This window comes from Astyanax mexicanus, chromosome 11, assembly GCF_023375975.1.
Source record: "Astyanax mexicanus isolate ESR-SI-001 chromosome 11, AstMex3_surface, whole genome shotgun sequence".
In the NCBI taxonomy this organism is placed as follows: domain Eukaryota; kingdom Metazoa; phylum Chordata; class Actinopteri; order Characiformes; family Acestrorhamphidae; genus Astyanax; species Astyanax mexicanus.
The window spans coordinates 39201410-39226582 of NC_064418.1; the positions used below are offsets into that span (position 1 = coordinate 39201410).

The 25173-nt window shown below is 38.8% G+C and overlaps 1 protein-coding gene across 4 annotated transcripts in view; it reads left to right on the forward strand.

Moving 5' to 3' along the window:
• slc4a3 (solute carrier family 4 member 3) overlaps positions 1-25173 on the forward strand; it is a 108334-nt gene that overhangs the window by 81030 nt on the left and 2131 nt on the right. For 3 of the 4 annotated variants that reach the window (XM_022680181.2, XM_022680183.2, XM_022680184.2), the window contains 13 exons: positions 7307-7466; positions 8398-8500; positions 8770-8954; positions 10463-10685; positions 11044-11259; positions 12123-12271; positions 15295-15489; positions 19494-19709; positions 19835-19924; positions 21111-21277; positions 22705-22958; positions 23754-23923; positions 24246-24419. In XM_022680181.2, coding sequence (XP_022535902.1) covers positions 7307-7466; positions 8398-8500; positions 8770-8954; positions 10463-10685; positions 11044-11259; positions 12123-12271; positions 15295-15489; positions 19494-19709; positions 19835-19924; positions 21111-21277; positions 22705-22958; positions 23754-23923; positions 24246-24419 — 2302 coding nt within the window. Of the gene's footprint in view, positions 1-7306; positions 7467-8397; positions 8501-8769; positions 8955-10462; positions 10686-11043; positions 11260-12122; positions 12272-15294; positions 15490-19493; positions 19710-19834; positions 19925-21110; positions 21278-22704; positions 22959-23753; positions 23924-24245; positions 24420-25173 lie in introns of those variants that run through there. The other variant, XM_049484888.1, reaches the window with a different exon arrangement.

Here is a 25173-nt window from a genome sequence, read left to right on the forward strand (position 1 = left end):
ATTTTCAGTGGAGCCAAGCACTGAAATTTACAACTTAAAGGGACTGAAAAATAAATTAAATTAATTAATTAACTATTTAATCAGGTGAGCTAAAATAAGGAACTTCATAAACAAAACAATAAAAATAAATAATGGTAAAAGCATTAAAAAAACAACCAATATAAGATTTAATTAAGAAGAAGTAAAATAATTTAGAATAAAAGCAGAAGTGGACAGGGTAAAATGTGAAGCAATAAAATAAAGGGATAAACAATAGAATAATAAAATATAAACACAAGTAAAGAAGTAGAGTGCTAAAAATGGCGAAGTAGCTAAAATAACACAAGTGACAGAAATAAAATAAAGGGGAAAACTGAAGGACAAAATAAATGAAATAAAAAGGTAAAAGGACAAACATAAAACAGGTAATAAAATAAATAACATCATGAAATGAAAAAATAAATTAAGAAATAAAAAGGCTAAAAGCCAAAATAGAAAATTAAAAAGTAAAAAGACAAAATAAATAAAATAAATAAAAGGGAAAAGAAAAACGCAGCTTAAACAGTTACAGGCTGTCTAAATTTATGAACAACTCCAGTTTGCCAGTTAGCATTGCTTTACGATTATTTACCAAATACTAGGGATGCACTAAATGTATGGCAACTTAAAAATAAAAACACTTTATTGTTTGGACATGTAAAGACAAAACAATGCCTAATTTATTTTTAGAGTATAGTAATATTTCAGCATTAACTCTAACATTACTATTGTTTTAGCGGCATGCTCACACTGCACCTGCAAAAAAAATGAGTTTAATATTCTGTATTCAGCCTTTGGCCAAAAGTATCTTTTTAGGCAGTTTTGACTGGGAGATTGGGAGATCCAGTTATGGAGACCTGCTGCTTGAACAGTATACATTGAAAAATCACGTGCATATTGTATTTAGGTCTCTATTGGCTGTTACCCTTGTTTTTCTGTTTTTATTTTGTTTATCAGGTTTTAACTTTGTTAAGTGTTATAGCGTCTTCTGATAGGCTGGCCATGTTATTGAGTTGTTTTTTGTGGTCATTTAGCTGGATATTTTCAGAAATGCTGCAAGAGATTCCCAAATATCCAGATGTGTGTGTGTGAGTGTGTGTGAGTGTGTGAGAGTGTGTGTGTGTGTGGACAAGGCTTAAGAGTAAACAGTCTTTAGTGCTTTTTGAGTGAATTAAGTGAATTAGCCTCTCTCTAAACTGTGTGTTTGAGTTGTAGCTTGTGTGCATTCTTTTCTATTTGCGCTGGACCTCTGCTGCTTTTGGTTTAGAGTGTCCCTCAGGGCCTTTTTGGTAAGGTCAGGGCAGCACCCTGCTTTAGGACTAACAGGATAAATATTGCATGCTACAACCACCCCACCCCCCCCCCACACACACACACACACACAATCCCCCCCCCCCATCCCCCCCACACACAGACGATTAATGATTTGCAGAGGAAGCGGTGACCCTTTTAGAGAATGTCCTCTTTTTAATAAACAGCAGAAAACACAAAGCTGACATATGAGCTTAATCAGAGGTTGTTTAAAAACGTCTGGATTGGATGACGTCGTGTTTTGCTATTTTTCATTAAGATCGCAACCCTGTGATACATCAGCTTCTCTGTGCCGTGCCCTTGGGCCGATGCTCACACACGCTCACGGTGCCTTCATATTTCAACGCACTTCATATTTGGAGCTTGGTAGTTGGTGTGAGGAATGACCAGGCTTGCCGTGTATGGTTCTTCTAAAGATTTACAAAAGGCTTGAGCCCCTTGCGTGTGTGGGGCGTATAACACTGACTTTTGAAATGGTGGATTTCTCATGCAGGAGGTTTGGGTCAGTTGTGGTATTGTATACATCTGTACGGAGTTTCCGCGTTGGTAGATCGGCTCCAAAACCCCGGTGGTGAAGCAGTGAATCCTGCATAACAAGGCTGTAATCCTTTTTCCTCTGTGGGCACTTCTGTTTTCCCAGACATTACACTTGTTTACACATCTGATCTAAACGTCCACAATTCACCAACCTGGTCCAGAGCCAGATGGCAGGTAATTTAGTTAGGTTAATGGCAAATGGCTTTAAAAAGTGGCTGTGTGTGCTTAAGCAAAATCCAGGCGCACACAGAGAACAGACGTCCTTGCCCACAAACAGAACAGACCAGTCAAAACAGTCATTAAATACTAGTTACTACATTTGGTTTAGGAGATATTTCATGGGATATTAGATATTAGAAGACGGCAAAAAGGAAAACAGCAGTTTCCAAAACACAGAACTAAAAAGGATGTGTAGCTAATTGAAAAGATGTTATGAAGAAAAGGAAACAAATTAAAAGAAGGACAAAACAGAAGCTGCTGGCATATTTTACAACAATAGTCCAGATAGTTTGCAATTACTTTGATCAAGTTAAGCAGAAAATGTTCTAGTTTTGACCGTAACGGCTTAAATAAAAGGATCGAGCCAGAAGGTAACATAGACACAAGTGCACCCTGAAACTCTGGCATCCATCCGCTCTATCCGTTTCACTCATGCAAACAGCGGGGCAACAGCACGAAACAGCTCCAAAAAAGCTCAGATTTCCACAATTTCCTATGTCTACGAACCCCTGGTTCTGCAGCCTTTATGTAATAAGAAAGATTAATTACTAAAAGCTAAATTAAACTATGTTTTCAAGCTAGAATGTGTAAGTTTATTCCAGAGTTGTGGGCTAAAAAAAAAGAAAAGGCTCTTCCCCCTGAAGCTGAAGCTAAGGAAGTGAACGCAATTAATCAAAGAGGAAAAAATTATTAAAGGAACATTTTAGAGAGGACTAAATAACCTTCAATTGATGTAAAGGATCTTTACCACTTAAAAGCTACTCTGCTGAAATGCACTGTTATACATGAGTTTCAGTTTAGTTCTCCAGCAGTATTTCGCATTAGCCGCTAACTACACTAAGCACTAGCTCTTTTATCATTCAGAGGTGAGTATATCGTATCGACTGTAGCCTGCTGCTAACCCCTGCTAGCACTGCTGGAGTAGCATTAGCATTAACTGCTAACCATAACCCGCGTTAAGTGCTAGCTATTTTGCCATTCAGGGGTGAAAAAATTATCGGCCTGTAGCCTGCTGCTTACCCCGGCTAGCACTGCTGGAGCAGCATTAGCATTACCCGCTAACCGTGCTAAGCGCTAGCTCTCTCGCTGTTCTGAGGCGAGTATATCAGACTGTAGCCTGCGTGTTTTAAAAATGTGTTAAAACAAGCTACATGGGACAATCCGCTAGTGAATATCGCCCTGGCTTACTGGAACACTGAGAGTTCCACAGTGTAGCATTATAGGGCGGCATTAGACGCTAAGCGTGGCCATGCACTACAAAAACCTTGAACAAACATGTGAACACATCACCTATGTTATACATTTGAATTACTATAATGCGGTATACTGTATTATCATTAGACTGCCCAACTCTAGGTCTCAACAACAGCAAAAAACTTAGTTGTTGCTGAACTACAAAAAGATTCTACAGTTATCAAGTCAAATGACCAAGTCTGAACACAATCAAGAACCTGTAGTGCTGGTTACACCCTGATGTCGGCCTTACACCTAACGATTTTCAAACGATTTCACAGTCACAGACCAATTTCCAGAGTCGGGGTAAAATTACGAGAGTCTGGCTAGAGTCGAGCTGCAGTCGAGTCGTGGTCTATCATCTCGATCGTTCAGTGTGGGGTGGTTACGACTGAAAGTTTTAGTCAGTTGGGGTTGCATCCTGTCGCTCCAAAAACCTTAGCTGTTTTTATTTTTGAACTGCACACACCAAGGCAGCTGAGGCCGAGTGCTTCCGTTTCTGCTCCACTGTTAAACAGCTTCTCTTTCTGTTAAACTCCACCAGAAGCATGATGGGAAATAATCTTAGAAGAGTCTAGTTGTAGTCTTGTAAATAGGGACCCCCAGTCATTGCAAAATCTTAGGCTGTGACGAGCAGGGGCGCAACTACATACTTTTTGGGGTGTATGCCAAAGTAGTATCTGCGCCCTCAGGGGCAGAGACACGTTTTTAAATTGTCAAGGGTGGGGGGGGCGCAGAGAGACACGTTTTAAAATCGTCAGCGGTGGGGGGGAGGGAGGGTGTGTGTGGTGGTGAAACATGTTTTAAAATCGTCATCGAGGGGGGCAGAGATACGTTTTAAAACGGTCAGCGTCCTGTCATTCCTTTCCCACCGCGCTCCGCAAACCAGCAAGCTGATTGGCTGTTTCTCCGGAGAGGAACTTTATTTTGGGCCTTGAATTGGCTCCCCCTCTGGTGCAGCGCCCCTATGTGTCGCATAGTCTTTACATGTGAGAGGGTGTCAGACTTTAGTCTGTTAAAAGTCGTGTAGTGTATGGACAGCTTAAGATCGTCATCCTCTAGTGTTCTTCAAACAACCCGACCAACCTGGAGCACTTCTGCAAAAACGAATGAGAAAAAATCACCCCCAAACTTTGTGCAAAGACTTGAAGCTGCTGTTGCAGAGGAAGGTGGTTCTACAATTATGAGTCTAAAGTGTTGTCTACTCTCTTTTATCTAATATTATTTTTTTCCTAAAAAGTCAAAACATGAATATGATACACCCTCTGCAAAACGGTTATTAATAGTTACTTTATCCTTTAGTCTAGCCATTGGTGACAGACCCCTCTGCCACATTTCCCATCAGCTCAGCTGCGGCTTTCCATGGGAAAATGCGTCTAATTAGGCCCTCCATTCCAAGATATGTATTTATGAAGTGGAAAGAAATACTTCAAGGTGCAGTATAATTTTGTTCACCGGTTACTCATTCTATAAAGATCCTCGAGAAACTCTCTTGAACACAATTCACTTTCTGTCACACCTTGTCTTTTTTTCTGTAGCCTTTCGTCCATATAAGTGCTTTGGCTGGGCTCGGGCGTAACAGGGGAATTGATGTCACCGGCTGGACGCGGACACAGTAACGACAGCGTGTGCGTGAAGTGTCCGGGGTAAAGGAACACACTGCTCCGCTTGTTCCTCGCGTGGACGACGTGTCCTTCAAGATAGAATCATTTTCTTCTTCTTTTTCCATGAAATAATAGCTCTTCTCAGAGCCAGGGTGCAGTCAGATCGGTGTTCCTGTGGACACAGAGCTCAGGTTCTCTGTTTAAATAGTCAGTGATGTTATCAGGCTACACGCTGCTTTCTTGTTGCCTTTCGCATTTCTTATTGATTGCCTTGGCGTGTATTCCTTCGAGCGAATAGCGAGTGTGGTTTGCTTTGCAATTTGGATTTAGCTATCTTGACATGTGGAGCTCTGTGTTTGGTTTGCAAATATTGAAACCCAAGCTGGAAGGCAGCCTTTTTGGACATTGATAAGTGGAGAAATTGCAGCGCTCGCGCACCTAAATCAACACGACAGCATATTTGTTCTCTTGTCTCGGAGATCAAAACAAATGTTTCCGAATCGGTTTGGGGATTAAACAAAGCATAACACATTACTGAACACATGGGACAGTGATACAGTGCAGTGCTGTGGCAGCTGTCAGCACAGTAGTTCCCAGTTCTGGTCTTAGCCTGTTTTTTTTGCGTTTTCCAAGATTCCCGCTTGAACTCAGGAAGAGCTTGTTGGTTAGTTAATTGGTTGATTACCGGATTTTTGAAGCAGAGAGAAAACTAAATTATGCTGTGCAAGGGTAATTCTGCGTTTGACAGAGATGGACAGTGTTGAGTGTTTTCTTCAGGATGAATACACTTACCCTCGGCTGTAGTTGGGTAAACTCAGTTAACTAATTAACATTAATTAGCTAACATTGTTATGAAAACCATTTTTTTTTTTTTTATAAATTAATTTCTAATTTTTCCCATTTTCTCCCCAATTTACACGGCCAATTACCCAACCCACTCATTAGGACTCCCCCTATCACTAGTAATGCCACAACACACCAGGAGGGTGAAGACTAGCACATGCTTTCTCCGATACATGTGAAGTCAGCCACCGCTTCTTTTCGAGCTGCTGCTGATGCAGCATTACCGAGCAGCATCACAGCGCGCTTGGAGGAAAGCGCAGCGACTCGGCTCACAGACGCCCTGTGCTGCAGACATCACCCTAGGAGTGATGTGGGGAGAGAGCGCCATCTACCCACCCAGAGGGAGCAGGGCCAATTTTGCTCCCTCTGACGCTTGAAAACCATTTTTGAATCTGGGCAGAACAAAATTTGTCAATAAATAATTTACATTAAACTTATTTTTAACTTTTGTAAGTAATGTGACCCTTAGTTTGTTGCAGCCACCCAAACCTTGTATATCAATTTTTGAGATTTTTTTATATTTTGGCATTACTTTAACTCTAACGGTGTAAAGTTGTTATTTTTGTTATTTCAAAATTACATGATGAATGGAGCAATATAAATGTTCCTAAATGTTTTATGAAATCTACATATGCTCAGATTTTTTCTTAATATATCTTGATATTAGTATGTTTTGCAATACAGTAACAATTTTCCAAGAACTTTATACTATTGATTGTTTATTAATAGTTTTCATGCAAAGATTGATTACAGACAATGATTCATATGGTGTTGTGTTTGAAGCTTGACTGGTAGGTAGGTTGTTGTTCTGATTGGATAAAAAGTAAACTTTTCTTTTATTCAGTTTTCATGCGTATGATAAATGTGTGTACGTGTGTTTTAATACTGTAACAGTTATAAAAGTTGACAAAAATTATTATGCTTACGGTATTGCAATATGTCACCATATATATGAAGCGTATATAACGCATAACGCAAGCATAACAGAACTTTGTGACAACAAATACATTTACAATATCAAGTGACTTAAACTTGAACTTAAAAATGATGAGTTTCTTTGATTTTACCAAATTGAAAACCTCTGGAATATAATCAAGAGGAAGATGGATGATCACAAGCCATCAAACCAAACTGAACTGCTTGAATTGTTGCACCAGGAGTAAAGGCATAAAGTTATCCAAAAGCAGTGTGTAAGACTGGTGGAGGAGAACATACCAAGATGCATGAAAACTGTGATTAAAAACCACCAGGCTTATTCCACCAAATATTAATTTCTGAACTCTTAAAACTTTATGAATATGAATTAGTTTTCTTTACATTATTTGAAGTCTGAAAACTTCAAAAGTCTGCATCTTTTTGGTTATTTAATATTTTTATTTTATAATAAAACAGTAAAACAACATTTTTTTTACAGAGCTGTACATTAACATACATAGATAAAGAGCAGATAATCCAGTAATATCCATCATGATATGTATGTTATTTTTCCATGTTCTAAACAATACATTTAACATGAATATATATATATTTTTTTTATCCAGTCATCCAAACGACGAGAAGGAGGGCCTCTTCCACCGCAACCATTCGGTCAACAGCCTGGGAAGCCTGCGCCACAACCACAACCACGTCCACGACACGAGCCTGCCACTGGTGGCAGAAGACCACAGCGTGCCACTCGACACCAAAGCTGCAGAGCACGAGGTGTTTATAGTCTTGTTTGTGAGTTGCGTACCGGCGGCTACCATACACATGTGCTGTGGAGGAGGCTTCACTTCTGCTATTTATTAGAAGCGCTTTGTGGAACGCGCGACATCTGGATGACAATATCCACGATGCCGTGCTCTGACATAATTGGCCATATTTCAGACGACGCATTGTTTGAAGCTTGAAATGCGTGCGTGACCTTCGAGTGCTGCGTTTCTTCAGCGTTTCACACGGTCCAACACATACATGCGCGCGGCACAGGCAGTAGGATGTGAGTGTTCACTGCGTTAGGAAGACTGGTAATGGCCTGGGCTCACTTTAGCACATGTGCACGATTAGGACTGGAGTGAGTGTGCAGGTGCTTCTTGTTAAAGCCTCCTGATACAGTAACTGTGAAACGTTTAGTGCTCCCAATGGCTGGAAGTGTTGGCAAATTTAACCCCTTAAACCTTGAAACCCCTTGAAATCCTGTGTGTAGGCTGACACTTTATTACTATTGTAAATTACATCATTTTAATGGACCCTAAAGTAGAACCCTGTGGTACTCCACGAAATATGGTTAACCGAGCATCTATACAATGGGTTTGCTTTACGATTTAAAAAAAAACAAAAAAAAACAGAACCCTCGACTCAAGGGTTTAAGGGGTTAAAGCACAGCAAGACGGAAACGGGGATCATGTTAAATTGATTCAGAATGATTTACCATTTGGCGACTTTCTCACCTGGTTCTGTAGATTGGTGTCTCCCGATAAAACACAGGCAAAAGTGATTCATTAAAATCCAAAACCCGTTGCCCACATGTGGAACAGTGATCTCTTACACAGCCATGGGGAGATGTTTGCATGCACTGCCTGCCAATAATCCTCAGCCACAGCTCGGATCCAATGTTTAATGTTAACACAGTGCTGTTTTCTTCTGTTAACAAAAGAAAAACCTGCACTCCACTGCTGGCGAGCCCCACGCTGCAGTCAGATCTCTGAAACTGCTGGCAAAAATCCCCAAGGATGCTGAGGCCACGGTGGTTTTAGTGGGTAAGCTAAAGACTGACTGCCTCGTTCCAGTTTTTTCCCCTTTCTTTTTGTTTCGTTTTCAGGGCCAAAGATTATGTTTAGTCATCACATCCCAGTTTTCCAGTAACACTTTCCTCTGACCGTGCTGGATTACACAATTCCATTCAGCAGGGTCTGATTTTAATTTAGAAGAGTTTCATGCTCTGACTAATCAAGGCTTAAACGATAAATTTGTTTTGTGTTTGTATATATGTGTGTATATGTGTGTATGTTTGTGTGTTTGTGAATAGGCTGTGTAGATTTCCTGGAGCAGCCTGCCATGGCGTTTGTGAGGCTAAACGAGGCGGTCATGTTGGAGTCGGTTCTGGAGGTTCCAGTTCCAGTGCGGTTCATCTTCGTGCTCTTGGGCCCGAGTCAAACCAACATAGACTACCATGAGGTTGGACGCTCCTTCTCCACACTCATGTCTGATAAGGTTTGTCGTCAAATATACTGGACTTCTTTGTGGAAAATCATTTAAAAATGTTTTTTTTTCCATTTTTTTATTGTATAATTTACAAGATGCACAGTTAAGATGTTGCCTCTGAAATTTGGAGGGATCTTCGTAAAACACATTTAAAGACCGAATCGGTCATTTTAAGTTCAACATTTAATTAAGTTGAGGTGAATAAAAAAAACAATAGTGAGTTGAAGCAGCTGAACTTGCTTTTGATTTTTTTTGTTTGGGTTTTAACAAAACTTTCTCCCCCTTAATATGTTCATGGTTAGTTCCCATGTAGCTAACTTGCTAGCGTCGTTATGCAGCATTATTTCTAGGGGTAGTGTCAGGTCAAATAAGGTTAACACCTTATTTGGATGGTGCATTGTAGATGCTTCAAAGATAAATCAACCCAAAAACCCTACACCAATCCAAACCTTAACCTCAACATTAGATGTAAACATTGGATGTTAAGTTTTGAGTTTGGGTTAGATTTGTGTGTAGGGTCACATTCAACAGAGAATCATTGATGATGATAATTTCCTGTCTAATGACAATCTATACACTGGTATAGTTTTCCCTAAACGATTAACTGTGAAAACTCAGTGCCATATGAGCTTGATAACGTGTTTGGGTACAGATTAATGACAGATTTGTTGTTCTTTCTAGGATACAAACATTTATATTCATTCACAGCTACAGACTATGTTTGGGAAGAAACTAATGACAAGTTCAAGAAAACATTTACTTATGCCTTTTCAAGCTATTTTGTAGAAAGGGGGTGCATTCGCAGTGGATTTTGCATTCACTTTACTTGCATTGTTGACCTTTGAGTGCCAAGTGGTTCAACAGTTTAGTCTAAAGCTCTGCCACTATGATCAGGAGATCGCTGGTTCGAATCCAGTTAATGCAGCTTGCCATCAGCTGCTGGAGCCCAGAGAGAGCACAATTGGCCTTGCTCTCTTTGGCTGTATAGACGCCGCCCTTTCCCCTCATCATTTCAAATGGTGATGTTGATCAGGACAAGACGTCTGTGAGCTGATGTATCGGAACAGAGTCGCTGCGCTTTCCTCCGAGTGTGCAGTGATGCTACTCTGCAATGCTGCATCAAGCAGCAGTTAAAAAAAAAGAGGTGGTGGGTGACTTCACATGTATCAGAGGAAGCATGTGCTATTCTTTACCCTTCTTGTGTTGTGGCATCACTAGTGATAGGGGATATACAGATAAGTAGCAGCTGAATGGGTGGGTCTTGCTAAATTAGGGAAAAAAAAGGTAAAACATTTTTTATAAATGTGTATATATATATATCTCTTTCATTTTATTAATGATCTGAAAAATGTGTTAATGCTGCCTGATTTTGCCCAGCATAAGTATCTAAAATAAATATTTTTGATGAATTATTCAAACAGAACTACTCACTATTATGTAATTACAGTGTAATTAAAGTACAGTGATTGAGTAAATGAATAGGACTCTTCTTCACTGCTGTCTTTGACTCCCCTCAGAACTTCCACGAGGTGGCCTACTTTGCTGATGACCGGCAGGATCTGCTAAACGGCATAAATGAGTTTCTGGACTGCAGCATTGTGATTCCTCCCTCTGATGTTGAGGGCAAAGACCTGCTGAAGACAGTGGCCTCGTTCCAGAAGATGATGCTGCGCAAACGCAGGGAGAGAGAGAACAAGAAATGCATGAACACTGTGGTGGGATCTGATCAAGAGACTAAAGGTGAGAGACATACAAATGAATGGATCAGAACTCATACAGTTCCATTCATACTGAAGATAAATACATCTGTCTCAGTGACAAATGTGAGAAGTAGAAGTATAGATACTAGTGTTTAAAACGTTTCTGTAGAAGTTGAAGTATTAACTGAAGCTTTTTACTCAAGTAAAAGTTTAAAAATACTGGTTTCAAAACTATATATTTATCATAAGTATAAAAGTAAAAGTTATTTAAGGGGAAAAAAAAAAATTACCTCAAGAAGTAAAAAATTGTCTGAAACATAATTACTTAAGTAAAGTGTAGATACCAACATTTTTAGTTAATTTAGTTACACCTCTAGTGGGTCCTCTTTCTGTGTCAGATCTGTGTCGAGAAGAGCAGGAGGAGGAGGAGTCAGAGGTGGATCCTCTGAAGCGCTCCGGTATTCCATTCGGGGGAGTCATCCATGACATCCGCCGACGCTACCCGCACTACATGAGTGACCTGAAGGATGCGGTGGACACTCAGTGCATTGCTGCTGTTATTTTTATCTACTTCGCTGCCCTCTCACCCACCATCACTTTCGGAGGACTGCTGGGTAATGGAAGAGTGACATCATACTGTTAAATATAAATCCATAATAATTCATATCAGATAGGGGTGTAATGGTACGTGTGTTCTTTGCGAACTGTCACGGTATGGTTCACGTAAACACACACAGAATACACGGTACAGGTGCGCCCTCTCTCTCTCTCTCTCTCTCTCTCGCCCTCTATCAATCGTGCTCTTTCTCTTTCTCTCTCTCTTGCATGTCTTCTCTCTCTCTATTTCTCTCTTACACACCCTCTTTCTCTCTCTCTTTCTCTCTCGCCCTCTCTCTCTCTCTCTCTCTTGCATGCTCTCTCTCTCACGCTTTCTCTCTCCCTTTTTCTCTCTCTCTCCCATGGCCTCTCTCTCTCTCTCTGTCTCTTTCTCTCTTTCTCACATGCCCCTGTCCTCTTTCTCTCTCTTGCATGCCCTCTCTCTCTCACGCTCTCTCTCTCCCTCACTCTCTCTCTTTCTCTTGCATGCCCTCTCTCTCTCACGCTCTCTCTTTCCCCCTCTTTCTCTCTCTCTCTCGCCCTCTTTCTCTCGTGCGCTCCATCTCTCTCACATACCCTCTCACTCTCTTTATCTCTCTCTCACACGCTCTCTATCTCTCTCTCTTACTCTCTCTCTCTCGCCCCCTTTCTCTTTCTCTCTCTCTTTTGCACACCCTCTCTCAATATAATTAGGAAACAATATTAGTAGTTTAAGCTGTTAAAGTAATGCTGTTGTTTTTGTTTTTAATAAAGCGCCACAATCACCCCTAATATCACACTATGTTTTAATCTGCTTTAACTTCCAATGTTTAATCTGTAATCAGTAATGGAATAGCGCAATGTGATCGGACAGTCTGTTTATATGTTCTGTTCTATTTAGGGGAAAAGACTCAAGGTATGATCGGGGTCTCAGAGCTCATTATTTCTACGGCTGCAGTCGGGGTGCTGTTCTCCCTGCTGGCAGGACAGCCGCTGCTCATTATTGGCTTCTCTGGGCCTCTCCTAGTGTTTGAGGAGGCCTTCTACAAGGTACAGTCCCTCTGGAGCACGCAGCTGCTGAAACTACCCACAGCTCCATCACTGTTCAATACTCACTTCTTACCAGGCTTTGATAGGGAAGGTTTCACACCTAATTAAATTTCTCCACACACTTACTCCACACGAAATGAATTGGGGTTACTGTAACCTCTTGGACCTTGCTGTGGTGATTCACTCCTTGGATGTTGTCCAAGGGTATTTTTGTGCAGGACGAGCGGTGAAAGTCTATACCCCATCGAGTAGCCTTGTACAAATTGCATGCATTGATTTTCACACTCAAACCACTTAACTCAGACCATTAAAGGGGAATTGCACTGATTTTTAAAATAAAAAATAAACTGTTGCTCTGCATTATTGTTCAGATCAGTGTCTTTCAAAGTCTGTCATCATGATTTAAAGTGAGATATTAATATTATTAAGTTAAAGCTTTCGGTAACACTTTCTATGAATGTCATCTTTATTAGACTCTATAACTACATTCATAGTATATTATAGTGCATTCATAAGGCATTATAAACATTGCTATACATATATATATATATATATATATATATATATATATATATATATATATATATATACATATATATACAGTGCCCTCCATAATTATTGGCACCCCTGGTTAAGATGTGTTCTTTAGCTTCTCATAAATTGAGTTTTGTTCAAAATAATATAGGACCACGATGGGAAAAAAAAGTAAAGTCCAACCTTTAACTCAAGTAAATTTTAAGGGGGAAATAAAATCCCTGACTAAGAAATAATTATTCTTCATAAAATCACCTGTTCCACAATTATTGGCACCCCTAACAATTCTTAGGAAATAAATTTAATAAAAGTATTTCTGTCACTTCTACAGTAGTTTACGAAGTTGATCAGAGTATGTAGGAACATTTAATTAGTAATTCACAACTTCCTGTTTCCCTGGGGTATAAATATGACGTGACCTAGAGGCCATTTATCTTCAACATGGGAAAGACAAAGGAACATACCATTCAAGTGAGGCAGATGTGTGTTGACCTTCACAAGTCAGGCAATGGCTACAAGAAAATCGCTACTCGCCTACACCTGTCCATATCTACTGGCAGAGGAATTATTAAGAAGTTTAAAACAACTGGAAGAGTGGTAAACAAGCCTGGACGAGGACGCAAGTTTATTTTGCCACCACGCACAGTGAGGAGGATGATAAGAGAAATAAAAAGTTCTCCAAAGCTCACTGTTACAGAATTGCAACAAATGGTAGCTTCTTGGGGTCACAAAGTCTCCAAAACAACCATCAGGCGCTATCTACATGCCAACAAGCTGTTTGGGAGGCATGCACGGAAGAAACCATTTCTCACTCACAATCATAAACGCAAACGTTTGGAGTTTGCTAAGCGGTACTATGACTTCAACTGGGACCGTGTGCTTTGGCCAGATGAAACAAAGATAGAGCTTTTTGGCAACAAATGCTCTAAGTGGGTCTGGCGTAACACAAGAGCTGAGTATGCAGAAAAGCACCTCATGCCCACTGTGAAATACGGCGGGGGATCAGTGATGCTGTGGGCCTGTTTCTCTTCTAAAGGCCCTGGGAACCTTGTTAGGGTGCATGGCATCATGAATGCTCTAAAATACCAGGACATTTTAAAACAAAATCTGGTGGCTTCTGCCCGAAAGCTGAAGATGGGTCGTCACTGGGTCTTTCAGCAAGATAATGACCCTAAACATGTGGCCAAATCTACACAGAAATGGTTCACCGCACACAGAATCAAGCTCCTCCCATGGCCATCTCAGTCCCCAGACCTCAACCCCATTGAAAACCTGTGGGGTGAGCTGAAGAGGAGAGTGCAGAGGAGAGGACCCAGGTCGTTGGATGATTTAGAGAGAATGTGCAAAGAGGAATGGTCAAAGATCCCTCTTTCTGTATTCTCCCATCTTGTGAAACATTACAGGAGAAGATTAGGTGCTGTTTTGTTGGCAAAAGGGGGTTGTACAAAGTATTAACATCAGGGGTGCTAATAATTGTGGCACACATGATTTGATGTTAAATAATTATTTCTTAATGTGGGATTTTTTCCTACTGAATAAATTTACTTGAGTTAAAGGTTGTATTTTACTCTTTTTTTCCATCGTGGTCCTATATTATTTTGAACAAAACTCAATTTATGAGAAGCTAAAGAACACATCTTAACCAGGGGTGCCAATAATTATGGAGGGCACTGTAAATGCATAACCCACTATAGCCATGTTTATTAAGCATTATGACTTGTGATTATAATACATTATAAGCTATGCTTATGATATACATGTTAAAATAGTATATATCTATCGTTAATAATCCAGTCCTGCAATGAAAAAGTATGTCACTTTACTTAGAGCGCACAAAGACCTGTTATAATACATCATAATTGACTATAACTAATATTATATTCAAGACAAGTATAAGTCATAAGTGGTTAAAAAGATATTTATGGGATTACTGAGGGTGTGTTTATAAGTTGGAAGCTGTTTTAGTCATGATACAAGTCTACAAGCTGGGACTAAGTTTCTTGGTATTGACGTATAACATGTTATAAACACAGCTATTAATGCATTATAATCACAGTTCACGATGCATAAAAAACAGGGCTATGATGTATAAATATGTATAGCCATGTTTATAATGCCTTATGAATGCATTATAATGTGTTATGAATATGTTTATAGAGTCTTTTAGAGATGACATTCGTAGAAAGTGTTACCAAGCTTTCTTTTGATTACTTTATTGGTGATAGAACCATTAAGAACATACTGCAATGCCTACAACACAAATCTAGCCTTTTTATTTACTATCCAAAATGATGAGGAAAAACAACAGATCTTTTCTGAGTTTTTAGAAACAATTTTAGTGTGCATATATAGAGATAAAACCAAAAGAAAACAATACATTATTTTCCTTGCTATGATTTTAAAAACTGCATTTGCTTACGAATTAACTCATCTTAAACAGACTTCCTAACATCTTTCATCTCACCGTCTTCTTAACTTCCCTGGATCAGTTCTGCCAGGCGCAGGGCTTCGAGTACCTCACAGGTCGAGTGTGGATCGGCTTCTGGCTCATCTTCATTGTGCTGGTGATTGTAGCAGCTGAGGGCAGCTTCCTGGTACGCTACATCTCACCCTTCACTCAGGAGATCTTCGCCTTCCTCATCTCCCTCATCTTCATCTACGAAACCTTCTCGAAACTCTTCAAGGTAATGATTCAGTAGATAAAATCACAAGACTAGTTTTTTTGAAGTGGTTTGCAAGAGTATTAAACAGTCTGAATTTGTAAGTCACCTGTATTTAACTAAGTAAATGATCTGGGGACTTTTAACGTTATTTCTGTTACAGATTTGGGTCAGTGTAGTGTTAGGAGTCTTGCCCATGGACTCATATTAGTGTAGAACAGTATAGTCACCCAGATTAGGAATTGAACCCCAGTCTCCCACATGATGCGGTAGATCACTGGCACGCAGAGTTGTTATCCACTGCGCCACACCAACTACACAGCAAAAACAGGAGAGTTGAAATTTCAGAGTTAAACAGCTGAATTTGAGAGTTGATTTTCACTCTCAAAGTGTAATTTTAACTCTTTCAGAGTTAAATGATGTTCAGTGTTGGAGTTATTTGACAGAGTTGAATATGTCCGTGTTAATCTCACTTAACTCCACAGAGATTTAATTAAACTCCGCCCAGTTAAACATGTTATTTGCATAATGGGTGTGTCCCTCAGATCCTAACTTACCATCAGTGTGAAAGCTTGCCCACCAGGGCTACCTTCCATTGGGTATTGTGTTATATTTTGTTTAATGGTTGTTTGTCTAGCCAATATGTTGTAGGCTATAAGAGCAAGTTACCACCCTTTGTACAGTAAGTTGTGATAAAGTGTTATTGGTAATGCACTAAGAAATACAATGGAAAATTACACTCTAACCTGTCCTGAATAATAATTAAATAATAAAAAGTCATATCAATTGACTAATCTTCTTCTCACTTATATATTTTTTAACTCTTTTCTGTGTTAGGGTAACAATTTAGGAAGTTAAAGAAACACAAATGTGAGTTGCTAATTTTACTGCGTACGACACTCAGAGATAAAGGAGATGTTATGACCTTGCCCTGGTGAAACAAATCTATACTTAATATATACATAATTCATACTTAAAACATATTGAGAGAAATGTCTAAGTATGCTGTAAATATACTAACAGATTTATGTACTTACCTAAAATATATTTAAACTACATTAATATTATGCTTTCATCAAATGTATGAAAGTAATCTTTTATCATACTTTTCAAAAATACAATATATTGTATTGTTTAAAAATTAGCAGACTACTATGAAGTACACTTTTAGTTTAATGTACAATGTATCATGTAACATTTTAGAAATAAACAAAATTACTACAATGGTAAAATGTTTTAAAAAATATATTTAGGTGTTACATTGATATAACAGTTAAATATATTTCAATGCTCTGTAATTATAATTAGGAAAATAAGAGTATAAGTAAATTATAGGATACAGTGTTAAATAACACATATAAATGTCCAATAAAAAATGTAAAGTAAATTGGTAACATGCTAAAAATTGTAGTACATTTTAATAAAATATATTTTTACACCCAATGAAGTATACGAGAAGTGTGCTACTTACAAAAGACAGGAACAAGAAGCATATTTTTGTACTCTAATGTAAATATATTTAGCATCAATTCTTAGTACATTTCTAATATACCCGGTGTATAATAGTGACATAGTTGTAACACTCATTAAATGTATTGTATTATAATTTTACTTTAAGCATATTTAAAATATGGGGTTACATATATGAATGAATGAATATGTATTATGTTTAAATGTTACTTAAGTATATATTTTAAATAGTTCCATTTTAGTACAGTAAATACACTTTGTTAAATAAGTAGCACAATTTAAGTAAGACTTTTGGACTATTTTTATACAATTAAAGTATAATAATAAAAATAATAATAAGTAGACAAAAAGTTGTTTAGTTTTAGCACTCTTTAAATATATTGATTAATAAAGTGGCTATAAGTACACTTTAGTGCACTAAAGCATAATAATGCTAAGTATTCTACTTTAATTTACTGTTTTTCACTAGGGTGATTTGATGATCAGTGCATATGTGTGAAAAAGTTCAGTGCAGAAAAACATGCTTGAATTTGAAACAGTTTTATGCCGTTTCTACGCAATGTTTTTGCCGAAGTGTAAAAAAGTGAGTAACACTAATTGGTAATTACGACAGATTTATTGTTACGCCCTCGCTTTGTTCCCCTGTGTTTCTCCTGTACTTTTCCATCACGTGTGTGTAATTTGTAGCTCCGCCCCTTCCCCAGGTGTTTTAAACAATAGAGCCAAACAAACAATAATCTCACCAGATACAAAAGACGTAGTCGTATAAACAGTCCGTGTTCGAAACCAAAAGACAGTCCAGCCAAGCATTAAATCCAAAAGGGGCAAATCCAGAGACATAAACCAATAAACCAAAAACCAGGGTCGTAACGAGAGATCACACAAGAAAAACATAGAAGAACCGCTTAGTATGCAACAAAAGTCGACACTACCTCGCGAAGAATGTTTACATGGTGCTGCCTTAAATACATAAACATGATCAGCATAACCCGGAACTTCCTCAGAACACAGGTGAGTCTGAGCGTCGGAGCGTAACGTGATTGGGCGAAGGAGAGCGACTGACGGTAACGTCATAATCCAAAGGATTCTGGGAAATGGAGTCCGGCGGTGTGGAAGGAGAGTCGGGCTGCATGACATTTATGTCATAAAACCTTGTTAAACTGAATCTTTCTGCTGTAGAGCCAAGTAAACTAAAACCCACGGAGTGAAAGTGCCAGAACCGTTAAAGTGGGTTTAAGCTCACACTTTGAGCTAAACTAATTGGTTCCCGAAATCATTAAGCTGAATATAACTCATCTCCTCAGCTGGAACATTATGTGCTGGCTTCTTCTGTGTTCAGCTGGAAATGAGCCTAGAAGCTGCTCAAAACTCATACGAACTGACCTTCTCTGAATGTGCTCATGTCGTTACAGAGTACTGTAAAATAAAATGATGTATATTAATCGATCTGTTTTCGGGGCAGAAATCCTCACTTATTAAGTAGACTTTGTTCTTTAGCTTGTCGGTCGCTACCATAATGCTAATTTCTCTCTGCTATGTTGCTTGATATTGACTGTATTTATTTATTATTATTAAGGACACTATGATTTTATTCACTTTTATTCTAGAGAAATAAAGCCAAACATGTCCACTATTTTTGTCCACAAATTTGCAGGCCTCATTAAAGAACTATGTGTGGATCATGGAGTGAAAGTATGTGTACACACAAAAGACATGAAAATAAGATTTATGGAACTGTTAATACACACAACCACCTTGTGTTCCACCTTCGTAAACCCACATTTACCCATAAAAAGTCCATGCAAATCACTTAATGAATATTTAAATGTGGGATTCCCCATTCATTTTTGAATAAACAATGTAAGAACAAAAGTCAAAAAAGAGATAAACTGTGGAGCGTAAGTCCATACATATTTACTGTCTTTACTATTGAGCTCAATTTGTTCTTATTGCTTGTTCAAATTACAGTACTGTTAAGTTTTAATTGCCATTTGAACAAAATATTTGACATCAGTAATAAGATATAACAAAAAAAACTAATGAACAGTTTGTAACATTTGGCTCAAAAATGCACAAAAAACAAGATTTTTTGGCTTGTTATGGCTACTGCGCCTGCGCTCATCTCCACCACCAAGACAGAGCACGCTAAATCTCCTCAACTTTCTGCACAAGCAGCAAGCTGATTGGCTCGTTTTTTTTTGAAGGGCAGGACTTTATCCTTTTTATTGGCACAAAGATTAGCAAGAAATCCATGAAAAGGTCTCTGTTTATATACGACCCGAGCAATCAGGTTTTTGTGGACTGATTTGAGCTAAAAATGTATCCTCGTAAGCTTTCCCTTTAGTAAATAGATTGTTTAAAGGGAGATCCAAAATTTTGAATGTCTTAGTCAGAATGTAACATTTACCTGAGTTTGGTATTTTTTTTTTTTTGTTACAGGATTTAAAGTATTTTGTATACAGTATTTCACTAATTGAGATATATAGATGCACCAGCCTTGGATGCAATGTAATTAACCCTCTGGATGATGATGTGTTTTTTTTTAATGTCTGTTTTAGGTGTTTCAAGAGCATCCGCTGATGAGGAGCTACCCAGCCTCTCCAAACCCTTCGGCCCTCGGACTCCCAGGCGCAAATGAGGACAGTGTGCTGATTGAGGGGCCTATTCTAAACCAACCCAACACAGCCCTGCTTTCCTTCGTACTGATGCTGGGAACCTTCTTCGTGGCCTTCTTCCTCAGAAAGTTCCGCAACAGTCGCTTCCTTGGCGGCAAGGTAAGACGGTCCTGCGTAGGATCAGTCTTGAAACACACTGAGATTTTAGCTAATCATTTTAATCACACGGTTCTTTTTTTGTTTGTTTGTTTGTTTGTTTGTTTTTGGATTGCTTGAATCCAAAGGCCAGGAGAATCATTGGAGACTTTGGGATCCCCATCTCTATTCTGCTGTCGGTGGTGGTGGACTATTGTATCCCTGACACTTATACACAGGTACCACAGTGGAGTCTATGACAGCGTTCACAATAGAGGACTTATTTGCTATATGCTGTACTTATTTTCATTCAAATCCATTCACACAAACACAGCCCGTCTATTCCCTGTGGAATAAATCTCTAGAGCAGATAAACATGCACCTGTTGGCATATCTCCTTTGGAACAATGGTGCTCTTCAATCAAACCTTAACAGCTATGCTCCGATATCTAGAAGGAAGCCCTTCCTAGTCAGTACACAAATCTATGTGATTTGAGAAGAAAGAGTAATTGAGCATGCATCCAAATACATATACAGCTCTGGAAAAAAAAAGAGGCCACTTAAAAATGATGAGTTTCTTGGATGTAATTAAGGTGAAGATGAATGATTACAAGCCATCAAACCAAGCTGAACTGCTTGATTTTTGCACCAGGAGTGGCATGAAGTTATCCAAAAGCAGTGTGTTAGACTGGTGGAGGAGAACATGCCAAAATGCATGAAAACTGTGATTAAAAACCAGGGTTATTCCACCAAATGTTGATTTCTGAACTCTTAAAACTTTATTTGAGCATTATTTAAGGTCTGAAAGCTCTGCATCTTTTTTGTTATTTCAGCCATTTCTCATTTTCTGCAAATAAATGCTCTCAATTACAATATTTGTATTTTGAATTTGGCAGAAATGTTTTTAAAAGTTTGTAAAATAAAACATATACCTATAAATAGCAAAGTCTCTTCATTTTTTCCAGAGCTGTATATATATTGCAATATAAGAATTTCCCCCCGGGGATCAATAAAGTATCTATCTATCTATCTATCTATCTATCTATCTATCTATCTATCTATCTATCTATCTATCTATCTATCTATCTATCTATCTATCTATCTATCTATCTATCTATCTATCTATCTATCTATCTATCTACTGCTGCAATACTAATGCAAAATAATACATAGAGACATTGTAAAAAAGTGCTGTCTGTTCACTGTAACAGGGTAAACCCAACACACACAAAATGTCGTGTACCTCTCCTCAGAACAACAATATGTGCTCAGATTTCCTCTGCTTGCTCATAGTCTTATTAAATGCTTGCCTATAATTGAAGCCAGCTTTCTCTCAGAGTGCGTATTAGAGTGCGGTTGAAGGCTTGGCGTGCTGCAGTGAACAGCGAGGACTGGGATTTGAACACTTGTGTTTTGTGGTTGCAGAAACTGAACGTGCCCTCTGGTTTCTCCGTCACATCTCCCGACAAGCGCGGCTGGTTCATCAGCCCGTTCGGAGACAAACAGCCTTTCCCCGCGTGGATGATGGGAGCCTCTGTGGTGCCCGCCCTTCTCGTCTTCATCCTCATCTTTATGGAAACGCAGATCACCACGTGAGTTCAGCCTCGCGTTCAAAACATTACGTCACGGTCACGAGAAAACTTAAGTAACAGTGCTGTTTTACTGTTTGTCCTTTTTATTTTGTGTGGATGTTTCACGACAAATAGAACACGAGAAATTTTTAATTGTCCAATAGAAAGAAAAAAACCCTGCAACTAATATCCTAACTTTTTATGAAATGTGTATTAGGAAAAAGCTAGAGTATTCCTTAACAATTTAGACTGATACACTTGACCAGATTTGGTCTAAATAGGTAGCATATATCATATTTCTTATAGGCAAGTCAGTTCACTCTCAGTTCCATCTTGGCAATGAGGCCTGGCGCTTAAACGAATGGGGAAAGACCAAAATATTCTAAACGGAAGGACCAATTACCATTTTAACAAAATGTTTTCATCATTGATAAGATATGACAAAAAAACTCATGAATATTTTGTAACATTTAGCTCAAAAAAGCACAAAAGACACGATTCTTCAGCTTGTTATGGCTGCTGCACCTGCGCTCATCTCCACACCAAATGGGGAGCTTCCCCGCCAGCAGTATACCAATGTCCAAAAACACTAAAACACTGCACTGAACTGTGGGAACAGTCCAGGTCATTATAATTTATTGCGCTGTTCGCTGTGGGTGGTAATGAATTCTATGGTATACTATTTCTAGTACATGTCATGGATCGTACTGTGAATTGAGGAATGTAAATATCCGTTCAATTCAATTTTATTTTCATTGCGCTTTTTACAACACATGTTTTTCACAAAGCATCTTTACTGAGATACAGGTCCAAGCCTCTTGTGAGTAAACACCACAGTGATAGATAGTGCCAACAGTGGCAAGGAAAAACTCTCTTACAGTAAGAGGAATAAACCGTGCAGTGTCACTTAAGGCAATTAAATCAAACACATCATGTTGCAATGTTTTGATTCTTGGCACAAGAAATAGATACACAGCGCTGTCTCTGTGTCTGTGTGAGTGACCGGCTGCTGCTGCCTGAGAAGCACGAGGGGGAAAGGGAGCGTGAGGGGGGGTGGGATAGGGCAGAAGAAACACGAGTTAACCACATGGCCTCCATGCTTGTCGAAAGCTGTGCACCTCAGTCCTGCACAGTTTTGCACAGATATTTCCAGTTACAGTTGAATTCACACTTTTAATCCCAGAAAAACACTCTTTTAAAAGCCATTTAAATGCCTCTGCTCTTGATCACCTAATATCAGTCCTCGCTCCAAATTTGATCATGAGCACACTGGCCATTCAATGTTTGCAAAAGTATTCAACCTCACTCACAAGATAACACTCTCAGGGTCTTAGTGAATCTTATTGTTAGTGTAAGTGTTAGTGAATAAAGCTAAAAAACTTTTTATTTGATATTTCTCCCTCTCTCTCTCTCTCTCTCTCTCTCTCTCTCTCTCTCTTTCTTTGCAGTCTGATAGTGAGTAAGAAGGAGCGTCGATTGGTGAAGGGGTCAGGCTTTCACCTCGATCTGTTGCTGATCGTGACTCTGGGGGCGATATGCCCACTGTTCGGCTTGCCCTGGCTAACGGCCGCCACGGTGCGCTCTGTGACCCACGTCAACGCTCTGACCGTCATGAGCAAGGCTACTGCCCCTGGAGAAAAGCCCATGATCCAGGAGGTCAAAGAGCAGAGGGTTACTGGGATGTGCGTGGCCATACTTGTGGGTAAGAAGCAAACTCACACCGGCAGGATCTTACAAAAATCTTACACTTCTATTGCTTACAGTATATTTATTATATAAAATATTACAAATGCACATGAGTTTCTACTTGTGCTTTATTGCTGCATTAAGTATTGCATGTATTGTAGTAAATGGCTGAAAATGTGAAACGAAGTGTGTGCTATTTACAATCTTTGTTCATTTCAGGAACAGAACTTCCTTAGTTTTTATTTTAGCTTTAAAAAGTTGTTATAATAACCTGATAACCTGTTACAATAAATGTTTGTCAATATATTCAGTACTACTTTAAAATAAGACTACCTTTATAAAGGGTTTATACATGTTTTTTTACAATACGTTTATTAATGGTTACTAGTTAGGTTATAAATCCCTTAAAATCATTAATAATCAGTTATAACACATACGTAGAAAGGGCAACAATGACCTGTTGTTTGCCAAATAGTGAACCCACAGCCATCTATACTGTTGCCCTTTCTACATATGTGTTATAACTGATTATTAATTAAATTAATTTTTAAGGCGTTTACAACCTAATAAGTTACCATTAATAAACTATTTGTAAACTATTTATAACCTCTTTATAAAGGTAGTCTTATTTTAAAGTGGTACCATATATATTCTACCAATTTTTTTTTTTTGTAGATAAAAAGTGTGTCCTAATCTATACCCAAGGTTTCCATATACACTGTAAAATCTGGAAAAACCTAGACATTTTTTATTTTTATTTTTTACAAATACTGAGAGTTGGAGCGTTTTTACAAATTTCTCTAACCCGCAGGCATGTCCATCGTGATGACGGACCTGTTGCGACATATTCCTCTGGCTGTGCTGTTTGGAATCTTTCTATACATGGGTATCACTTCCTTGACTGGCATCCAGCTGTATGAACGCATCACACTTATGGTCACCCCTGCAAAACACCACCCCGATCACATCTACGTCACCAAGGTGAGAAGATATGACTGTCAGAATTGATACAAGCTTTCTATTTCTTTTTTCATGACTTTAGTTGGTTTAATGAAATGGCAGAACTTAACGAGGGAGAAGATTTAAAGTGCAGCATCTCTTTGGGGAAACTAGTGATCTTTGTGGTTCATCCACTAGGTGGTGCCCAAACCCTCAATTTCTTTGTGCTTCTTTCAGATAATCCCACAAATTCAAAAGGGAACCAATGTTCAAAATCAGTTCAAAAACTTATAAGGCCACATAGAGATTTCTGAAGGTGAAGAATGCCAAAATCTACTCTTTCCTTCTCTATATGTCCATCTAGGTAAAGACATGGCGTATGAACATGTTCACCATCATCCAGCTGTTGTGTATAGTGCTGCTGTGGGTGGTGAAGTCCACTGTGGCATCCCTGGCCTTCCCCTTCATCCTCATCATGACCGTGCCGCTCCGCAGACTCATCCTCACCAGGATTTTTGAGGAGAGGGAGCTAGCGGCGGTGAGTAAATATATATATATATATGTATGTAAATTCATCATCAAACATATACGAACTCAACAACTCACATGCAACCAATTTTGTATCTATTTACACTAATTCAGTTTAAGATATTTTGTTTTCCATGACTATCTAGTTCTCTAGATTTGGACTATATACAGGAAAGAATGTGATCCTAAATCTATCAAAATCAATGAGACTGTGAGTTGTAACTGATTATAAATGAGATCAAAGTCAATCAGAATGTGATCCTGAATCTACCTCAATGTCGGTTGGCCTGAAATCCTGCATCAATCTAAAATCTGTGACAATGTGATCCTGGACCAACCCAAAATCCATGATAGTGATCCTGGATCCACTCAAAATCTATGAAAAGTTGATCCTGGATCCACTCAAAATCTATGAAAAGATGATCCTGGATCCACTCAAAATCTATGAAAAGGTGATCCTAGATCCACTCAAAATCTATGAAAAGTTGATCCTGGATCCACTCAAAATCTATGAAAAGGTGATCCTGGATCCACTCAAAATCTATGAAAAGGTGATCCTGGGTCTACCCAAAATCTATAGAAAGGTGATCCTGAATCTACCTCAGTATCGGTTGGCCTGAAATCCTGCACCAATCTAAAATCAGTGACAATGTGACCCAGAACCAACCCAAAATCCATGAAAAGGTGATCCTGGATCCACTCAAAATCAATGAAAAGTTGATCCTGGATCCACTCAAAATCTATGAAAAGATGATCCTGGATCC